This window comes from Camellia sinensis, chromosome 15 (genome assembly GCF_055761805.1).
Source record: "Camellia sinensis isolate YWXY chromosome 15, ASM5576180v1, whole genome shotgun sequence".
NCBI lineage: Eukaryota > Viridiplantae > Streptophyta > Magnoliopsida > Ericales > Theaceae > Camellia > Camellia sinensis.
In genome coordinates, this window is record NC_138975.1 from 84,156,996 (window position 1) to 84,180,320 (window position 23,325).

Sequence of the window (23,325 nt, forward strand, 5' to 3'; positions counted from 1 at the left end):
GAAAATACTATAAAATATCAACTCTGTTGAATTAGAAGCATTACATGACTTTATAGAGACTTGGAGACTTCCTTTTCCAACTAGGACTTCAAAATAGGCAAATACTAATATTTGACCTCCAAAACTTGTCTAAGACTAAATAAGAAACACAAATAAAAACTAATTAAATAAGTTGACCTACAAAACAATCCATGGGCGACCCCTACAGTCCATTAAAAACTCTTGAAAACATAAAATAACCATAAAATAGAAACATAATTACATAAGGTTCCCCTATCGATTTCTCTTTGAAATCATGCCAATGTTCAATAATCATTACTTCTTTGAATTTAGCATTCCTTGAACTTATTTTACTCTGCTTCATTCTTCTTTGGTTGGAGAAAATTTGGCCTTGAGTTTTTAAGTGTTCAAGTATAAAAGTACACAGGCCTAGGGTATATGCGCATAGAAGAAAAAAGAGAAGAAGATAGTTCTAGGAATCACTCCTAGACTAAGCATGGACAGGACACAGATGTACGGACGCGCAAATTTTCAAAAAATGCAAGACAAGCTGGGGACACATGCAAAAAATATAATTTTATATATTTATTATATATCATATTTTTAAATATTTAATATGTAATTTATGTCAAATATTTAATTTTATCAAATTTATCAACTTTAGGTATGTTATTTTAGTAAAAAAATTATTTTTTTTTGCAAAAACTAGTCCTCAACGTGTCCCTAGCATGTCCCTAAGTGTCCACAGCGTGTCCCAACATGTCTGTCACGTGTTCGTGTCTGACACATGTAGGACACTCGTACGTGACCTCCAGAGAGACGTTCATGCTTCATAGCTCCTAGAATCCCTTAGGCATCACACTTAGGGTTTTGATTGTATCACACAATCCATAAGAAAGTTTCAAAGTTCTTGAAATTCTCTAAAGAATAATGTTGCAGACCCACACATTTATACCCACAAATTTACCCACAATGATGTGGCATGGGAGTTGGGCGTGTAATAAATCAAAAGTTGACACATATCCTGCCATATCATTGTTGGTAGAATTGTGGTTACTTTTTGAGGGTCTCAAACATTTTCCTTCTCTAAAATATTAACTCTATTCAATTAGAAGCATTAAATGGCATTATATAAACTTTAAAGACTTCCTATTCCAACCAGAACAAAGAAAAAAGAAACTACTAAAACTACTTTGACTTTCAAAACCAATTTAAGACCAAATAAAAAACATAAACAAAAATCAATTAAATAATTCGACTAACAAGACTTCCCATGGGCAACCCGCTAACTCACATCCAGAAATTCTGCAAATTACTATAATACTCCCAAACTTAAAAAACATTTAAAAACTTTATAAAACTGATCCAATTAGAAAAACTCAAATAAAACATACATAAGACTTAAAATGACTCAAAATCATATTATGTAGGTTTCCGTGTGGTTTTAGTCTTAAATGTGAGCCAAATTCCCTGATTCGTTGCATCTTTGAATTTGCTTTTCCTCGAGTGTCTTAAGGATTGCATCACAATTTCTCTCTCTGATGGTAGAGTATAGCATTCTTAAGTATTCATTCATACATTTTTTAACACGGATTCCAAAGCCTATGTAATTGCAGTAGCATCTCTTGTAAGTTCGATTTCAAATATAATAGCTGTATGAAGCAAAAGAGGTTAAGTTGTTCCAGTCTATTTTCAACACTCCCGCCTTTCCAGCCTTATTCCTTTTTTTCTTTTTCTGGTGAGGTGGTGGTGGAGGGGCATTAAGGGATGGATGTGTAATGGAACTTGATTTTCTGTAAATAGATGCCTGTGTTCCTCTTTTTAACATATTGTTACTCGGGTCAGTTATCAATTATTGAATGATAAGAGTAAGTTTTTGTTGAAGGAAACTTAATAGTACATTGTTAAATGGTGAGCAAATGTTTAATGATGGCTTATGAAAGTTTTAATCTCATTTCTTTTACATGCGACTGATTAATCATCAATTAATGATACTTTTTTGCCAAGTAAATTATAAATGCATAAGCTGCTGTACTCGTAAACAGAAGAAGAAAGGCATAAGCCTCTGTAACAGTACTTTACCTTTTAAGGTAGAGATAATGCCAAAATAGTTAGAATCCCAATGCACTTTTTACATATTCTAAAACACTTTTACACATCTCTATAGTCTATACACTTTTCACAGATTTCTCTTCCCTTTTTGTTTGTTGAGACAAATGACCAACCAATGGGCAGTCATTAGTATTTCCTTCAAAGTTGGATCTTCATTAATCTTTTATAATTGCCCCAAGTAAAGAGGCAACAGTGGGGAAAATACCAGGGAAGTTATATGTTAGAGGTAATATTTGTTGCGTCAGATTAAAAATTAGAGAGGCGAACTCCTTTTTGATGAGCTTTATTTGGTAGAATGGTTAGAAAGACAGTGAATGTTTTTGGTTTGTAGGCATCTTTGGAAAAAAATCTTCACACTTTGATGTGCACAAACAAATATACGTAGTAATCTAGTAAGATGCATAGAATTATTATTTTGTTATTATTTTTATTATTTTTGTTTTAGGACTGTTGTGCAAATAAGATATTGACTGCAGTCATTTGACTAAGGAGGTGAGTTCTTGACAAGCATTCTGTGTGCAAAAGATGTCGTGAATAGTTTTATCATGTTATGTTTGAGGTGTGAGCTAGTTCTCGAGGTAGGAATGTGGATTTTCCTTTCCTCCTTTTGTACACAATGGTCTTGCCTTGCGCTTAGGGACAACTATTAAGAGCTTGTCATTCCGTTAGATGGTTCATGTATTTGTGGATTGCGTGTGCAGATGGAATGGAAGGCACCTGTTTGCTTAATGATGAGCATTTCATAAGATTATAACATGATATTTCAAACCACAAAGTTAGATGATATCCTTTTGAAACTTGTATTCCCATGGATATCAGTGTCAGGTACCCTAGGAGGATTTTGGCTTCCAAAGTAATTATGTTTTTTGTTTTTCATAAAAAGATTGTACGCTGGCCATGTACTTGGGCTGTTTCTTAATGAACTCATCCTTACATTTCATATTATTAGAAGTTGGGTTTTATACCTATAACCAAATTCCAATAAAATAATCAAAAAATCACTTGCTTAAGATTCGTTGATTTGTATGTTGGATTCAATTTCACCGATTTCTCAATCAATCGAACAATTTACTGAATCATGATTAGATCTAACGTAATTTAATATGAACTTAGTTAAATCTAAGTTAATTTCAGGACAAGCAAGATTAAACGTGGAAAAACTCCAATTGTGATAAAAAATTAAAAAAGACACGGGTCAACAATCACAAAACAAGCCACTATGAAGACAAGGAATCCCTTGTGCCACTTTCAAATCCATCTTTACCAAGGAATTGCTTCTCCGATGCCGAATTCACAACGGTGAGCCGACTTCGAAATCCACCGAAGATCGAGGCTCGAATCTTTGGAATCTACCGAAGAGATCTACACTTGGTAGTGCTTTTGAAACCAATCCCAGTGACGATCTTCAATCCATGACTTAATGATCAATATATCACTCTTAATTCTTCGAGGAATAAGCACGAATCACTCTAGAACTCTCATGCTCTGTTCTCACACATCCACAGAGAAACTAAGAGCTGAGAACCAGATCTGATCACTGAAATGCGGTTGTGAGAGAATCTACCTACATATATCCCTTGAGCCATCCCACCACTGGTTGAATGGTTTATGCAACCATGCGGTACTCTGGAAAATAACTCTGAGATCCTGCAAGGTGTGATTCACTGCTTGATGACCACTCTCTATTCGCTCGAGTGGTAATTAACTGCTTGACTGGTTAACTTGATTGGATCTAAAGCCAGAGTGGGTTGGATTAGAGACTATGATTATTCTCAACACAATTGAAAGATGCATTACATCAAAAAGATGTTTGTCAAGCTGGATTTCCTAACAGAGTACTGCACTGAGTCCTAACAATAATGTTTAGATTACTATACTGGGGATAAAAATATTAAAATATGGTGAATTACCTAGCTTGATGTCTTCCAGAATTTAAACCTCAAATCTCTTCTTTAAGGTATGTGTAGTTCAAGAATAAAACTTGGGGTATTGATTTGAATGGGTGAATGACCCAATAATTAATTTAGGTGAACATTTGAATGGGCGTAGTCATCTTCTTTGTGAACACAAATGTTGAACCAAATTAAATGTCGGTTCACTCACTCATTTATATCAAAGCTAAATTTTTTCTAAGAACTATGGTTGACTTGATTTTGGTCTGATCTAAACTTGTTATCAATTTCATTTGGACTTTTTGACTAAAGATATGTAGGCAACCCATTCCATTCACAAAATCAAATACTTCAAATCAAATTTTAAAATTCGAACTATGTTTAGCTTGAAATCATTACTTGGGTATGTAGACAACATAGATAAATAATCTGGTTCAAAAAAAAAAGAAAAAAAAAAATGACAATTCCCGCTACTCTGTCTAAATGGGACTTGTGATATTAAGAAGTTCGAATCAAGGGCATTTCCTTATGGATTATAATTAAGATACATTATATTTTTAATGGGTCTGATCTACATAATATTGTCAAGTGAGTGAAATTATGTTTGGTGAAGATCAAATTCTTTTTAAGATAATTTTTGCGCATTCCGTTTTCTTTTATGTTCAAATTTAGCTTCTTTTCAGGAGAAGCTAGAGATGTAGGGGTATTTATATGTTAGGTCTAGTTCACTGTATACCTAACACCTGAACTGATCATCTCAGATTGGAGTCGTCACCATTTCACTCATCTTTTTTCCCCCAATCCCTTCAACATCCTTCAAGAACCCAAAATATATATATATATATATATATGCTTTAGCATCTTTCAGAGTTCTTCAACATCTTTCATCAACAAAAAAAGGCCGTTCAAACTTCAATATCACGTTTCAAACCCAAAAATTAATTTCAAAGGGGGACTTTTAGTGGGGGTGATGAGAGATAGAGATGAGGGGAAGGGGTTAGAGAGGGAGATCTAATCTCCGATCATTGTAGCGAGGAAAAGCAGAGGCCTGAGGGGGTTAGGGTTTCACTTTTAAGGGGCTTTGGTTATGCCATAGCAACGACGAACAAGGGTAGCGGAGGCGAAAGTGGACGTAGTGGTGTCCAAAGTCTGAAGAGATGGTATAAAGAAGGCCTGAAGAGAGGGGCATTGTCTTCTTTATTGGCCATGGCCTCTTGTGAATTGTGAAGGGGCATTGGGTTTTATGGAACCAATTTGAGATTTTGAATGCAGCGATATGGAGTGTAGGGTTTGAACTTTAGCAATTACGATCCATCCCCATAATACCCCATCCTTGAGCTAAAAAATAATAGAATGGAGGGAAAAATATTGCAAGTAATGAGCATATAGCCTAGGTTTAGCATTATTAAAGGCAATAGGTATCGCTGAAGCAGCAGAGACCCGAGGGGTTCAAGGTTTTACTTTGAGGGCTTTTGGCTATGCGTAGCAACGACAAAGGTGGTGGAGGCAAAAGTAGACATAGCGGCATCCAAAGACTGAAGAGATTTCGTTTTTCGTTTCTAAACAATAAATTTATCGATCCAAAATGATCTCAACTTTTTTTTTCAATATATTTTCTTTTATCAAATATAATAAACTAAAATCTAAAGAGAGTGAAGTTTTCACATGACATGTCAAAAATAGGTCACAATGTGTGTTGCTACATGATTAATTTGAAAAAAGACACATTTTATTGGATGTTTAATTGTTAAAAAAATTATTTTATACTAGAAGTACTTTAAATTCTTATAATGTAAACTATGTAAGTCTACCCCTATTGTACCACAATATAAAGCATGTTGCATACCATGTTAACGATTCATATTCTAGGTAACATAACATTGCAGCGCCAAGGTTTCCTAGCAAGGTAAGGCACGAGCTTAGTTGAAGTGGGGCTCATGTGTGACAAAAAAAATAAATAGATAGTTTAATATAAGCAAATAATTAAAGATTCAACATAAGTAAAATGGAATATTAAATATTTTAAAACATAAATACCAACAAATGCTAATATTTTATCATAGACAAAAAATGCAAGGTTTACATAAACATAAACATAAACATCTAACTCATAAATCATAAACAATTGAAAACAATGATGAGGTTGAAGTTTTGAACAAGATAAGTATAGAGAAGGACAAGGACATAAAGGAGATGAAGAAGAAGAAGAAGAAGAAGAAGAAGAAGAAGAAGAAGAAGAATGAAAACTCTTAATCTTGTCGAAGAGAAAGCTCTATCTAGCTGACATTTTTTTTGTAGTTAGGACTAAAAAAGTGTTAGGTTGCAATGAATGTTTAGGGGTTTAATCCCTGAAGTGAAATCAATGGTTGTAATTGTAATAAACAATCGTTTTAAAAGAAGCGTACAAGTTGTGCACCTTGAGCCTAAGCCTAAAGCGCACGTTTCGTGTGCCTTTATGAGACTTGTTTTACATCACTTGGCTTGAGATGTTCTGAAGTGCACTAACTGTGACTTGATGAGCCTTGGGCCTAGGCGGTCCTTAGGTGTGGTGAAATTGTCGATGAAGATGAGAAACTTAGAGAGAGATGGTACCTTTTAGCTATTTTCACAAAGCCAGCAAATGAGAAATGTGTAATCTATAGGCGCCAATGAGATAGTGACATGTGGAAGGCTAAGGTTTTGTGGCAATAATATTCGAGTCATTTTGGGTATATCGGGTTTCATTACTCTTCCCGACACCTGACCCGAAACCAAAAAAAATCCTCAATCTGTGGCCAACCAAACCTATTTTTGAGATTGCCGCATGCCGTCCGGATCGGATGGGTAGATTGGATTCTGTGCAGCCCTATAGAAGAGAGATTTATCCCCTCTTCAACTGTTGCCTTCCCTTAATTATTCTTTGAAAAACTTAGCATTTGCTTTTATTGTCGAAAACTCTCTTTTCTGGTAACCTCCGTGATGCAAATATAAGAAGTTCAAGGAAGGCTAAATTCAAAGAAGTGATATTTGGACATTAGCATGATTTCAAAGAGAAACTGATCGGAATCTTATGTAATTATGTTTCTAGTATCACTAGTCTTATTTTATGATTATTTTTTATGTTTTTCAATATTTTTAGGTCAGGGGTAGTTTGGTAATTTTCATATTTGCGACATGTGTCGCCCATGAATTGTCTTGTAAGTCAATTTATTTAATTGAGTTTTATTTACATTTCTTATTTTTCCTTAAATTGGTTTTGGAAGTCAAAATAATTCATAGTTTTCTTTTTTGATTCTAGTTGGTTTAAGAAGTCTCTTATTTCTATATAAAACCATGTACTCCCTCCATCCCAAAATAATAGTCCCTTTTGGGGAATCCAACTTTTTTTATAGTGCAATTATTACATTTAAAAAATATTAATTTTCCAAAATTACCCTTTGATAGTATATTTTTTAATGAATATCAATTGTCATAATTGTACTTTGTGTTATTAATGAATTTAAAAAAAAAAAGGCCAAATAGTAAATTCATATTATTTAATTTATTGATTTTGGAGAGGGGACTAATATTTTGAGACAATGAAAAATGAAATAAGGGACTAATATTTTGGGACGGAGGGAGTGATGTTTATAATTTAATAGAGCTAATATTTTAGAGATTTTTAAGAGTTTTAAAGCTTTCTTATGGATTGTGTGACGCAATCAAACCATAGGTGTGCCACCAAAAGAATTGTAGGAGTGATTCCTATACCCATCTTCTCCTTTATTCCCTCTCATATTTTTCTGCACTTTAACAGCTCCTAAAACAGTCCCTAAACAGTGCCAGAATCTCATCTTTTTATGCTTAACTTTTACTCATTTATTACCCTAAACAAGTCCTACTTGTCCCCTATGCTTTATTGCAATTTCAGCCATAAATCCCATTAAATTTAACACCAAAAATCCACTGTTGCTGATGTCCCAAATCGTCCTACATCAGGCCTTATTGACCGTTGGTCTTTTAACACACCATTATGGGTTTCTTTTTCTTCTTGCTGTTATGTAGTTTCTCCTTCCATTTTTTAGGTATTGTTTTATCATTCATGATGGTAATAGACTGTTGAGATGCACTCAAAGGTTCGTCAAGGTAACATGTGCTTATATATGCTTGTTAGCTTTGCATCAGTTGCTTAGGCACTCTCTCTCTCTCTCTTTCTCTGTGGGATTTGATGTTTTATTGACTAGATACCATTGGAATTGATTGATGAATCCATATGGTTTTTTCTTTTTTTTCATGGTTTAACTGTGTATAGCTATCAAGTAAATTGTGTTTGACATGAATATTGGACTTATATAATTATTGTAGGACCATGCTACTTGAGCAACTTTCCAGATTGCCACATGCACCCAGTGTATCATTTCAAACGACACCTCCGACTACACAAGTTCCGGAAGAGGTTGGTAACTGATGGCCCAACAACCTGGATTGTTCTTCTGCATACTTGATCATTTTGCCCTAATTTATATCAATCTCATTTGAGGATTTTATGTATAGGTGGTAGAACATATGGATCGAAGACCAAAACAACGCATATGGAATGGTGAGGATTATGAGTCTGATGCTGATGAAGATGAGAAGCCTCGACATCAGAGCTTGAACTTTAATCCTCGCCCCATTGCAAATGCTGAAATGAGGTAAGCTTTTGTGTTGCTTACGCAAAACAATGATTGGATAACTTTTCATTCCATCAGAAAGGAAAAATACCATTCTGTTTGCAAGACCAGCTTATTATGTTCATTAAGACATGTTAAAAAGTGTGTTAGTACGGGGGTGTTTGATAACTTGATTTAACACTTAAACTGAATGTATTAAGTGATTATCAATTAAGCCTATTTGATAACCACAATTGATATGATTTAGAAATTTAAGCACTTCTTAAAATGTAGGCTAAAACTTAAGAAAATTTTAAATCATATGAAATTTACTTAATTCTGACTGAATTTATAAATACTAAATATAAGTATCGATATGCACTATTAATATGAAGCATGGACACGCGACACGACATGGATACGTGGACACGTAAATTTTCAAAAAATATGGGACACGATACACTGGGGACACGTTTAATATATATAATTAATTTTATTTATTATATCATAAATAAAATTATAAAAAAATTATTCAAAGGTAATAAAAAAAATACAAAATAACGCTATTAAAATTATAACAGACTCATTTTTTATTTTTTTATTTTTTTATCAAAAAAAAAAATTATAACAGAGGCATAATGAGAAAAAAATATAAAATGAAATTAGAAAAAAAAAAATAGAAGAGAGAGAGAGACTTCCACTGTCACTGACCACATAAAAGAAAAAATAAAAAAGAAAAAAAAATAGATCGAAGAAGATCGGAGACAGAGAGACAATGATAGATAGAGAGAGAGAGAGACATCGACTGAGACAGAAACAACATCGGAGAAGAAGAAGGAGATCGAAGAAGAACGAAGAAAAAGAGGCGAATGTGTACCTTAGATGTGTACCTTAGATAACAGTCGACGACGACGAACGACTAGGCCTCCTCTCTCTCTTTTGTTCTTCTGTTCTCCTCTCTTTTTCCTCTATTCTAACTCGATTTAGGGCACATATTGTTTTGTTTTTGTTTTTTTACAAATTGACCCCACAGAAGTTCCATAAATTGTGAAATTGATCTCAAAGGTGTCCAGAACGTGTCCGGTTGCAAAAAAAAATTATAGAAAAATTGGGACACTCTCAGTTGCGTGTTGAACATGTGTCCATCGCGTGTCTGGCGCGTGTCCGTGTCCGATACATGTCTGACATTGGTACAAGCCCTCAGAGAGGTATCTGTGCTTCATAACACTATTATAAACTTACTACCACCTCCACTACCACCATCATGCCAATGCCACCGCCACCGCTACCATCATGCCACTACCATCATCGCTTTCGCTACTATCATCCCCATCACCACCATTGCTACTGCCACTGCCACTGCCACTGCCACCACCACGACCACGCCACTGCCACTACCACCTCCACCGCCACCACCAGCACCAGCACGGTTGCCGCCGCCGCCGCCGCCGCCGCCACCATAACCATCACCATCACCATCACCATCACCATCACCACCATGCCGTTGCCATCACCACCACCACTACCACCACCACCACTTTCATCACCATTATTATTGTTACCATAAGCAACACCATCATTTTATTGCCACTATAATTGTTATTGCTACCATGCCACCACCACCACACCATCACCACCATTATCATAATATAAAAGTTGAAATCTACAATTTGAAAATAACAAATTTCAAATTTGATCTTATACATATCAAACAACTTATTTTTAGTTTAGTACTTAAATTTTTATCAAACAACTTTTGAGGTTAAAAAATTCAACATTCAATTTTCAATCTTCAGTTTTTAGCCTTATCAAACACTACCTAAAAGGTTTTAGGACCTCTTTTTATGACAACTTTTTCCAATAAGCCGAATCCGTGTTATGCTTTTGTGAAGCTTGGATCTGAATAGAATTTACTTTATGATGTTCTTATGAAAACATCTCTCTCAAGGCTTAGCCCATGACAAGGCTCCCCATGGAGAAGGCAGCTACACAGACGCACATAGATGTTCCTGTTTTGAATTATAGATATGTGACGGAGTAGAGCAATGGTTTCAGAACTCGCCACTTCACCACTTGTATATTGTTTTATTTTATTTTATCTCATATTTTGGTAGTTCTTCAAATGGAGAGAAATTTGATTGAAGTTAATTATCTGCCCCGGGGGGGGGGGGCCTGCCTCGTGTTTTCTTTTTCATTATACCTGAGTTGAAGTTTTGTTTTGTGACTCAGGGATATTGCAGATGGAATCAAAGAAGAGAATATGACAGAGGCATATCCGCCATCCTGATACAGATGAACGCCCAGACTGGTCCTCCCTTTGGGGGGTTGCGCTGCACAGTGGATTTTTCTAGATCATTATATAAGGCATTAGAGTAGTTACTTATGAGGTGTCTAGTTACTGAGAACTCTTTTCTTCCCCCGCCATTTTTCCTGAACCAATTCAACACTTCCAGCCAGTAGAGGAAAGGATATCCATACTTGTTTCGTGCGGCAAAGAAGCTACGATGATGATGATGATGAACTAAGCTTGATCTTCTACATATTTCAATGTTGATTGATTTCTTTTATGGAATCAAATGGGTTCTCAGTCTTCATTTGATGCCAAAATATGTTATTTTTGTCTTTTGAATTGTTTCATCTAGAACAAGCCTGTAACGTATGTGGAAAAAAACAACATTTCAACAGCAGTTAAGGAGGGCAGGGTCCCCTGTTCGAAGAGCCAAAAAAAAAAAACACATTTCAGCACTTTATGCTCTGCTTGCTTCCAATTTTAGAATCAGAGAATGTGAAATTCCTTATCATTTTAGTTACAAGATTTTGCTATTTTTGGGCAAATGGTTTAGAGTGACCTATTTTTGAAAAGAGAGTGCAATCTAGGCTTGAGAAAGTAGAAATTATGAGACAATTGTGGGATCAAATTACAGGATTTTGGATGCTCTGCTATTCACCGTAAAAACAAAAAAGAAATTCAGTTCCCTCTATCTTCCTGTCTCTCTGGTTATGATAATTCTTTTTGTAACAGCTGTCCCAAATGGGAGAACTAGTATGGGCATAGATTTTTAGTGGAACAGTTCTAAAATAATTGTAGTAAATGTAATTAGATGTGAAGAAAATCTTATATTACAACTATAAAATGAAGGAGATCATGAAATGATTGTTTTACCATTATTCAATTGCTTTGAGGGTTTCCCAATTATTGTTGGATCTTTTCATGTAGAGACTTCTCAAACATAGGACCGCATCATACCATATAGAATCAATCAATAGTGATGGACCTGGTCATACACATTGGACGTTACATTACAGCCCTTCACTCGAGATTACTTAAGCTATAAATTTCTGTAATTGGCTATGTAGTTAGTTATTGGATTTTATTAACGTATACTTTTGATGTATATGTTAATAAATTTTTTAGAAAATTATTTATAAATTTATCATTATCATGTTAAAAAATTTAAGAATATTTAATAACTTTTCATACGGGTCTATCAAGTTAATTTATGGAGTCTAAATATAAGATATACGTGTGTGTGACGTGTCCTCAACAAATCCTGTAAAAGAATAATTTAACGTTATGTTTGGTTGAGGGATTTGGGAAGGGATTTATAAAGGAAAAGAGAAAAGATGTGTGAAACTAGTTGAAATATAAGTATGTTTTATTAACATTTTACTTTTATTTTTTATTTCTTTTTTTAAATTCTTTTTCAAATTCTCCAACCAAACATAGTATAAAACTTTGACATGCCATGTGTTGTGTCTAACTTGTGAGCACGCATGTCTGCGAGATGTTGATGTCTGATACGTGTTGGCATGGACATGACACCCATCTTGAAGTGTCCTTGGAAACAATGCGGATACACCCTCAGCACCAAAGTACTGGGAGCATTGTGTTAGCTTGTGCAAGGGACATGTTCGGCCAAAGTGCAATTCCCTCTCTTGCAGCAAAAGACTTTTCTAATGAAAAGTACAAATAGCAATAAGTTGAGAATGTTAATTATTTGACTTGCAATGAGGAAGCAAGACTTGCTTGAAGATTTCTCAAATAAGTGGGTCTAACAAAGTGTGATAATCCCGTCACTTATTATATTTTTAATTTTTTTTTTATTTTTTAAATTATGTATGTATTATGTGTTAGGTGTAAATTTGAATGTTAATTATGTGATTAATGTGTTTTTTGACTTCATATCTGTTGAACATATGAATATCTGTTGAAATTTATATTATAATCTGAAATTGAAGGTTTTAATGGTGTTAGAAACCAAAATTGATTAGTTTATTGTGAATAACATAATTTTTAGAGCCTAATGAAAAGTTTGATTAGAATTTAATTCAATTTAAATTAATTAGATTAAACTATTAGAATTAAGTGTGATTAATTAATGCTTAAACCTACTTAATACCATAATCTAATTACTTGTATATATATGGTTAAGTGAAGTAAATTAGCTTATTTTGAGCTCAAAATCTGTTGGAGAAGAGTTCTAGATTGAGAGAGAGAGTTCATTTTTAGAAAGAGAATGAGCACAACTTGAAGAATTGCTTGGTAGATTGAAGAATTGTGAAGAGTAGATCAATAGTTTGCTAGATTAAGCCTAATTCAAAACTCTAGGTAAGAATTAAATCCCTAATTCATGTACTTGAGCTATTTAATTAATGAGTTCTTGGAGAAGTTGAGATTAAACACAAGTAATAAGCTTAATGATGATGAATTGGAAGTTTAGACATTCATGCATGCATGATTTTGTTAAAGATTCTTCATATTTGATCATGAATTTATTATCCATGTTGAGTTTTGAAACTATCTCATACATGCATCATTGATTTTGAAGGTTGAATTTCATGAATATATAAGTTAAAGAGCATGTGTTGAAAAGAAAGAAAAGGAGTTAAGGTATAGACATGCATGAAGAATTAAGGTTTAATTTTGGTAAATTCATGAAGTTTTGAGCATAAGATTTGTAAATCATCAAGTGTTTATCTTTAATTACATGTTTTCAAGTTTCGGACAAGTCTTACATGAATTTTGCTTTTAAGAATGAGTAGGTACACTTTTATTTAATTTGGAAAACTCAGAATTCATCTTCATCGCTTGGGCGATTAAGTTCTTTGCTCGAGCACACATTACATGCATCTAGTATTATTGTAGACATTGGTAGTTGGCTCGAGTGACCAAGATACTGCTTGAGCGACCACCTTCTATCTTGTTCCTTGGCTCAAGCGACCATCAAGCCTAGATTCAGACCAGCCAACACTTTTGCAGACCAAGTGATTCGCTCGAGTGACCAACGTTGCACTCGAGTGAAATACCCTATTTTAGCATATTTTAAAAAGTCATATTTTGTTCACAATATTGTTCTCATTCATTCTTAGCATGAATTGAGCATTCTAAATAAATTAAAGAGTTAGAAAGAAGCCTAATAGAATTGAACAAGTTAATGAACGGATTGAATAAGCCTTGTGATCCAATTTGTATATGTGTTTATGAATTGTGTAGGATCATTCATAAGGATGAATCAACAATCGAATCATTGTGAGTATTATCTTAGTAAATATATTTTCTTATTTACTCTATTTTCTGAATATCCTAATGAGGTAACTTTCCCAAACTTATGATTTTGCAAGTGTGAATGAGTTTATATCCGCCCGATCAACATGATATCTGTAAATGTGATTAATGTGACACGAATGTGTATGATGGACCGAAGGTGTTCTGTATATTTGAAATGGACCCAAGGTCGTTCTGTATATTTGAAATAGACGTAAGGTCATTCCGAATATTTGATAATTCCAAATATCTATTATGAGTTGACCAAATGGTCATTATACAGTTGTAAATGATTGGAGCTGAGGTCATTCTATTAAGATATGATTGTTATGTTCTGTACATTTGTTATACGTTGGAGCCGAGGTCGTTTTGTTATCTGTTAGACACAATGTCATTCTGTTATGATACGAAATTATTACAATGAGTATGATTTTACTTAAACATTAGAACTCATTCATATAACCCCTTTACTCTAATGTTATTCACTGGGTTTTCGCTCACTCTGTTATATATATATATATATATATATATATGTAGGTGAGCAACTAGATGTTCAGCCTTAGCAAACTTGTGGAGAAATACCGAGTCTTTGTGGACTCAGCCAAGGATGCCTCACGCATGAGGCTTTTGTCTTTTGATTTTCTTTTGTTTTCTTTTTGTGATAACCCTATTTTGTGTTATACTGTTAACCCCCAATTATGCTTGTGATTATGTGATTATATGTGTTTTTAAATTTATATCTGTCCACCATAGAGAAATCTGTTCTATTTCTTGTTATAATTTGAAATTGAGAGCCGTAGAGGCGACAAAAACCATAATTGACCGCATCATTATGATTAGCATGATTTTTAGAGCCTATGGTGAAATTTAATTAAAAATTAATTCAAATCAAATTAATTAGATTAAATTGATTTAATTTAGGTGAAGTTGATTAGTCTTAATCATGTTTAATTAGCCTAAGCTAATCAAGAGTATATATATGATGAGTTAAGTTTAGAGTTAAGTGAAGAGACATATTTTGAACTCAAAATTCTATAGAGAGAGAGAGAGAGAGAGACTTTGATTTTAGAGAGAGATCAGCAAAATTGGAAGAATTTGGAAGGAAATTCAAGAATTGGGAAGATTAGCTCTAGTTCTTGCTAGTTTGAGCTAAATTGAAGTTCATAGGTGAGTGATTGAACCTTAATTCATGAGCTTAAGTCATGCAATTTGTGAATTCAAGAGATTAATGAGCTCAATTAAAGAAACTGAAGTAAGATTGATGAATGTAGAACTAACTCATACATGCATACGTGAATTTGGAATGGATCCTCAATTTTGAGCATGAATCATGTAATCTATGTTGAATTGGAAATTGTGTCTTACACGCATGCATGAATTGTCATGTTTTGAAGTCAAATTCTAAGTTTAAAAGCTTAAAAGTGCAAGATATAAAAGATGAGTCTACATACATGAAGTTCAAGGTTGAATTTTGTTGAATTCATGGAATTTTGAGTTATGGGTTGAAGTTATCTTTAAATGTATGTTTTTGGGAGTGTTTATACACAAATGGACAAGACATGCATGAGTTTGGAGCCTTGGAGTTGAGTTTGAAGCTCAAACACAATTTTGAAAATTCCATAATACGAGCAGTTCGCTCAAGTGTACATTTCAAGCTCCCAGTAGTTTTGCAGACAATTGCACAGTGGCTCAAGCAACTGATTGTGCACTCGAGCGAACATCCTTTTTCTCAATACTTGGCTTGAGCAACTGTCGAGCGACCATCGATTATGAAAAATCGAGTATCCAGTACTTTTACAGACCAAGGGGTTTGCTCGAGCAGCCAATGATGCGCTCAAGCGAAGTGCCCTGTTTCAGGAAATTCTGAAAAGTTGTTTTATGTTCCAATTTCTCTTTTCTTTCATTTCTAAGCATTCTTAGGCACACACTGAGCATTCTAAATGAATTAATGAATAGAAAAAAGCCTAAGAAAATTAAGTAAACTAAGGAACTGATTGAATTGTGTTGTGCCCAATGTGTAGTGAATGTAGGGTCAACTGCAAGGACGATTCAGCCATCTGACCACAGTGAGTAATATCTTAGTAAATATACTTAACTAATACTCTATTTTTTGATTGTTCACATGTGGTAAGCTTTTCTGAACCTAGGATTTGATAAGCGTGAATGAGTTACCATCTTCTGTCTGAACGATATACCAACAATGTGATATTAACAAGAGTATTATCTGTACAAGTGAATGACTGATACGATATGACTGAATCACTAATGAGACTGAATGACTGATATGATATGACTGAATCTCTGATAAGACTGAATGACTGATACGAAGTGACTGAATCTCTGACAAGACTAAATGACTGATATGATGTTGTAGACGCGCCCGCGGAGGGGGGGCTTATGCTACTACAGTTCGGACTCGCGATTTTATTGTCGCGGTTCTTAATCTGAACCAAAGAGTCCAAATCTGACAAATCATTTTGAGAAACAGATTTTTGAAAAAGTAGTGCCAAACATGGACTGCTTTGCCAGATACAGAGTTGCCACCTAAATATTTTTAAAATGGGGAAATTTAGGAAACCCTAACTCGGTGCCGAAGGCCACATGTCCGTCATCACCGGAGTTGTCTCGGCTCGGGAGCTTAGGTACGATCGGGGAAGGTCAGCTATGAGCACCCTCTCTCGCCCGGTCCGAAGACCGGCCTCTACTAACCGTGATATCCGTTTTTGAAAACGTTATGTGTTCTTATACCAATTGTTAGCCTAGAATTACTATGTTATGCGTACAGCAAACAAGTATAGACTAGATTGCCTAATTTGGAAATAAGCATTGCATATCCGTTTGTTTTGAAAAGCGCTTTGAAAATTTGCTACTTGCAAGTAGACTAAAACACGGATTTCAATGAGTTCTTCCAACTCAAACAATCCAACCTTCACCCACAGGCATTAAAAACATTTTAACACATAAGCACTTAGCCGCATGGCAGGCATATTGTCATGGCAACACTCACACACATGCGGGATGCTAAAGCATAAATACTTACATCGTACTCCATGCCAAAACAGTAAACTAGTCAGCAAACATGCATGTCCTAGTTCATGTTAAAAATGGCTAATGCATCACATGCAAAAATGTAATCTAGGCAGGCTCGGCTAACCCTAAACATGGCATGTGAAATGCGATCAACTGCCACATATTCAATTTGTGAATTGAAGTACAGATGCAGTTAGCGTGATGTACCGAGCCTAATGTATGTAATACAAATGTATGGATGCACGCATGCATAGCATGAGGTATGCTAATTTTAAAGATGCCCTAATCTACCATCATAAGCAGGTAAATAAAAGGGAAGAAAGAAGTGGGGATTGGAAGACATACACACCACCCACACACACTTATTACAGGTTTGCCCTCGCTCGGAGGGACCAAATAAATATTACAAATTAATTAACTACGCAAGCTAATTAAATATTACAAATTGCCTAATCAACTAAGCAAATTAACTAAAACTAAGAAAACAGGAAAATCGCCTCGGGAAACGCGCCGCCATGCATAGGCTGCCTCTGTTTTCCTTCCTTCACTCCTCTGGAGGTTGCCAAAACCTCAGGACTGCTTCCTTGGATGCTGGGAGACATCACCGGCTGCATGGAATTTCCACCGGCAGTGGGATGTGGCCACCGGCACAAAGTGAAGCTGTCGGCTGGGAAATGATTGCCGGTCGGCACTTTACACTGCCGGTCGACAGAGTGGTCCTGCAGAATCTGCAAATGACAGCAACAGAGGGCAAGGCAAAGCATGGCAGCACAATTCAAGGCATATATGCACCAACCATGTCCCTTATCATGATAATGACTCAAAGGGGCATGTGCCTCGATTCTCGGACCACCAATCACACATTTCTATGCATGATGGCCCAAGTGATCAAGTATGCAATTTTGATTTCAAATGCATGCAAACCAAATCAAACCAAAGTCCTAATCCCTATCACCAAATCAAGGGGCAAGGAATGCATGTTGATGCAATACAACCTAAGCATGTTATCATTCATGCAACATGAACAATGCAATGTACTTATGCAAAGCATACAAGCAAACATGCAAGGTAAGCATGCAAACCAAATAGAGGATGGACTTAAGCATGAATTAGGCAGTCCTAAATAGGCCTAAAACAGTGGCCAAAATGCCCAAAAATGGAGGCTAAACACACATGCACACATACACATGTTATGGTCCAAACCTCAAGCATTAAGCAAGCAACATTCAAGCACACTCGCAAAGGGATTTCATGGACAATTAGTATGCAACATGAGCTCTAAAATCATGCTAAAACATGGTGCCAAACCAAGCAATAAATCAAGCCAAGCATGCAACAAATGGCCTAAGTGCTCAAAACAAACCAATGGAGTATTGAACTACACTTAGCAAGACCAAACATGGCATGAACTCATCGACCAAAAATAGAGTTTTAGGACATTAATACAAGGCCTAAGGATCACTTAGATGGCATCCAAATGACTCAAAAACAAAGGCATGCATAAACACCAAAACATGGAGCATTGCTACACAAGCTTATGAGGCATTAAAGATGCATGCAAGGCAGTCACGCAAGCATGAAAATGGGACTGAAATAACATGTAGGGTGACCCCAAATCACCAAATCAATGTAAAGATGTCATGCTATACATGCACATACTTAAGGCCAACAAGCCAAAATGCAAAGAGGCTATATGATGCATGCCAAAATCAACCCAAACACTTATGGACAGACCTAAAACATGTCAAGATAAGCACAAAATCTTCACAAATGTAAGCCTAAAACATGCTAGAAACAAAGGCACACGACCTAAGACATGTTAAGGAATCACAAGGCATTACATGGCAACTATGCTAAGCATGCATGGAGTACCAAAACCAATTTAAAATCATGTTATATTATGGAAAAATAAGCATGAAAAACAGTCTATACATGCTCAACACACACTCAAACATGATGCTCTCTCAAGAGGCCAAAACATGCCCTTTTCAAGGACAACAAGGAGAGGGGGTGGCCCTCTCCCTTTAGAGACTTCAAGGTACCATCTCCACCACTGAAATCCCTCAAGATTTCAGTGGTGAAGAGGCCCAAACACCAAAGTCCCGAAACTAGCACAAAATAGCACAAAATAAGGCCTTTCAAGGCCTAAGAGGGGTCAAACACCCTCAAATCACAAAACACCCTTAATAAACAATCAAGAGGGTCTAAAAAGAGAACTTTTTTGTATTATACACCAAGCTCAAAAATGAATTTAAGACAGGTAGAAATAAGGTGCAAAAATGGGGAATAAAGGGGTGAGATTCTTACCCTTGAAGCCTTCTTCAACAATGATGCTCCAATGGCCTTCCTTGGCTTGAATCCAACACCAAAGTACTAAAATCAGTCCCTTAGAACCTCAATAGCTAGACAAAGGTGAAACACTAGGTGTTTGTGTGCAATAGTAAGACACAAAACACTTAGAGCACAAAAGAGAGGGAAAGAGAGATAGGATGTGTATCTAACCCTAACCCTAGAACTCAAACCCTAACAATGGCTGTCTAAGCTCTCAAAATATCTCAAGTGTCTAACCCCTTGCAACAAGAGAGAGTCCCTCTCTATATAGAAGCTTTTGTCTTGTAAAGCTTACAAGACAAGCTTCATAAGAGGGAGATCCCTCCATACACGTGTATGGAGGGGAGCAAAAGCAAGACAGCTGTCTTAAAATATCTGCAAAAGCAGATGCACAGTAGTCGGCCGGCCAAAAATGCCATCTTGGCAAAAAAGAGTGCCGACCGGCACTAAATAGTGCCGACCTGCAACAAAGAGTGCCGACCGGCAACAAAAAGTGCCGATGGCAGCAAAAACCAGCCGGTGGCCTCTAGCCACTGCCGGTGGTGGGTGGGGATGGTCTACAAGCCCTACCCTGCCTCTCAAAAGCAAGATGTCAGTGTTTGGTGCAAAACCAGACACTAAACGGTCGGGTTCGGAGATCCTGAGGCAAGGCGCGCGAGCCGAGGCCTCCGGGAACTCCAAACGAACACAAACATGGATAATCACCGAGTGTTCAAACGGTGACGTCCAAGTCTTGAGGACGGTCAAAAATGGGGTGTCTATAGATGTGACTGAATCTCTGATAAGACTAAATGACTGATATGCAATTGCAAAATTGAATGGCTGTTATATACTGTATGGCCACTATATACTGTAAATGCTTGGACCCAAGGACGTACTAATAAGAGATGAGTGAATCCGATCGGTGAGTCTATTAACTGTTGGACCTAAGGTAATACTGTACATTGTTGGGCCCAAGGTCGTTATGTTGAGTAATGATTGAACTCGTATTGTATATTCTGCTATCTCTTGGACTTAATGTCGTTCTGTCGCACGTTGGACCCAAGGTCGTTTTGATGTAAAATGCGTACTGGTCATATGTGCTCATTGATTAAATATGCTTATCTGTTAAAAAGGAGCTCATTCACTTAACCCCTTTACTTCAGTGTTATTCACTGTGCGTTAGCTTACTCTTTATTTATATGTATGTAGGTGAGTAGCGAGATGTCTAGCCTCAACCCTAGTGAACCCGTTAAGGATATCAGATACCGTGGAGTCTGTTATGGACGCCTCCCATGCGAGGCTTTGTTTATAATTGTTTTTCTTTTATGTACTTTTGTGGTCCCGTAGGACTAAGTCTGTATCTAAGTATATAATTTAGTATATGCTAAGACTGTTTCTAGAATGATCTTGGATATATTTATATCCATATTGACTGTAAGGTGTGTTATTAATAAAATGTGCAAAGATTTTGTAGTGCCATATATGCACAGCTTATTGGACAAAATTTCTAATTCTACTTCCACATCTGGCCCCCTATTAATAGTAAATATGACTGAGTTCTGTCTGAGGCCCTAGGTAATCTCATGACTACTGACCGGTTATGATCCTAACCTATAGGGGCAGGTTTAGGTCGTGGCACTTTTGTTGGTTATGTTTGACCATGTCTGTATAGAAGTTCTGTTGGAAAATAATATTTTTTCAACGACTTTAATGTGAAATTAAAGTGGGTTTTAATCCTCTATTGAAGTGGATTAAAGTAGGCTTAGATTCTTTGTAGTGAAATCTTTACCCCATAAAAAAGAATGACTAAAAACCATTAAGAATTGAATGAGAAATTAAATCATTAAGTTGGCCTCATGAAACAAGTAGGTGTTGGGAAAGGTGTGAAACATTCTATCCCACATGGATTATAGAGGATAACATTGATAGGTATTTAAATCCTATTTTTTGCCTATGGGTGTGAGCCCTTTAAGGCATCCAAATTTTCCGAAGGAAGGGAGTTATGAATGCTTCAAGGATGGACTTGGGTCAAGACTATTGTCCAAGTTGGTTATGGAAAAATTGCCACACGCGCGCACGCCACCTGCTTGCCCAGACCGGGCCGAGGCTAGGGCCGGATCAGTGATCCGTAGTTTGTGAGTCTTGGATCTTGGATCTTGGGCTTAAGGTTTGCTGAACTGGATTGAGTGTGGGGGTTGGGCTTGGCCTATCCATCTTAATCTTTTTGGACCAAGACAAAGATGTGGGATGCAAAATTATACACATTACACATATTAGAAAAGTTGGTAACTACTCTATTCTTGATGGATTTTAATCCATCAGTTTTGCAGGTTAATACAAAATTGATTTCTGCATTTGTGATGGGCCTTGATTGTTAGAGCCTCTTCCTCTCTCCCTCCGTGTGTATAAAAAGAGACCTTTCTCCTTCATTCTTACTACTAGAAAATTTGCTCTCTTTGCAAACCAAAAAATTTTTCTCCAGCTTTTTATTCTTCCGAGTGAGAGAGTACTGCTTTTGGTATGTTCGTCGAAGCTACGCAATAGGTGTTTTGCTGTAGCTAGTTCAACCGTCGTATCCTGGAAGACAAACATCGAACAAACCTCCAGTACCCAACCAGTGAGGCGACGAATCTGTTTTAAAGAAACTGTCTAGTGCAGGCTTCGGTTTGCTTTCTTTTTGTCATTTTAGTTTATTATGTAATTCTGTTCAACTAGTATGTTTAGCATGTTTCATGTTTTGCTCTCTGAATCGTTTATGAATCTATTTGTATTTAATTATACTATTGGTACAACAAACTTAAAACAAATTCTATATTTCCCATGAAATTGGTTCAATAGATTCATATGTATTATAATAGATTTATTTTGTTTTTGTTTTTTGGTTTCATTGGAGACCACTTGTAGGAATTCCAATAAGTATTTCAAAAATGATACACTGTTTTGCTTTTGTCAGCAATTACCGAAATTACTTCTAGTATCCTACTGTTCATGTGTTCTAAATTGTCCTTGGAAATATGTTGTTGACTTAGTGATTCTTAAAGAATAATAATATATATATATATGCATAATAGCACTGTTTCACTGAGTTTGCTTACTAGTTGTCTCTTATCAAATATTGATTCATACCTCTGGTGTTATGATTAGTGTCTGGGAAATAGTCCACTGTTTTTCTGAAGATACATGATTGTAAATCAATATTTACAATGTTATGTTCTACTTGTTTACATACCTTTATTTCTAGATCTCTAGTAAAATTTGTATATTGTTTGTTTTAGTATAATTTTATTCTATGAACATGGTTCATAATTTCCTACCATGCTTTGAATGTCCTTTTAATTTATAATTTTATAATATAATTTGCATGTTGATGAGTGTCTAAATATTTAGTTAAAATAGACATGCTAATTAGTATGATGTACATGTGCGTTATTTTTGTTTCTAATTTTCTAGTAAATTCATATGTTTCTTAGATCTTAAATTTTTAGGATAATTCACATGTTTTAAAGTTTCTAGATTTTTAGTGTAATTTGCATGCTAAATTGCTTTCTAGTTTTTAGTGTAATTTGCATGCTAATTGTTTTATAATTTCTAGAATTATTTTTTTCCATGTTAATTGTCTATACTTATGTACATGTTTAATGTGTAATAAGTTCATAAGGAACTATTGCTAATTAAAAATTGTAATTGTGGAGTTACAAATTTTATTTTTGTAACTTGTCTATATTTATTTATATGTTTATTTTGTAATAATTATATATATATATATATATATATAACTCTTGACTATTAACTTTTAATTTAATTCCTAGAGTAATAGGTTTAT

The 23,325-nt window shown here is 35.5% G+C and overlaps 1 protein-coding gene across 1 annotated transcript in view; it reads left to right on the plus strand.

Annotated features, from left to right (window-relative positions):
• HDA6 (histone deacetylase 6) overlaps positions 1 to 11,359 on the plus strand; it is a 30,305-nt gene extending 18,946 nt beyond the window's left edge. The window contains exons 4-6 of the mRNA XM_028198649.2: positions 8,328 to 8,418; positions 8,517 to 8,656; positions 10,844 to 11,359. Of these exons, the coding sequence (XP_028054450.1) occupies positions 8,328 to 8,418; positions 8,517 to 8,656; positions 10,844 to 10,901 (289 nt within the window). The 3' untranslated portion in view covers positions 10,902 to 11,359. The remainder of the gene's footprint in view (positions 1 to 8,327; positions 8,419 to 8,516; positions 8,657 to 10,843) is intronic.
• The last annotated feature ends 11,966 nt before the right edge of the window (positions 11,360 to 23,325 follow it).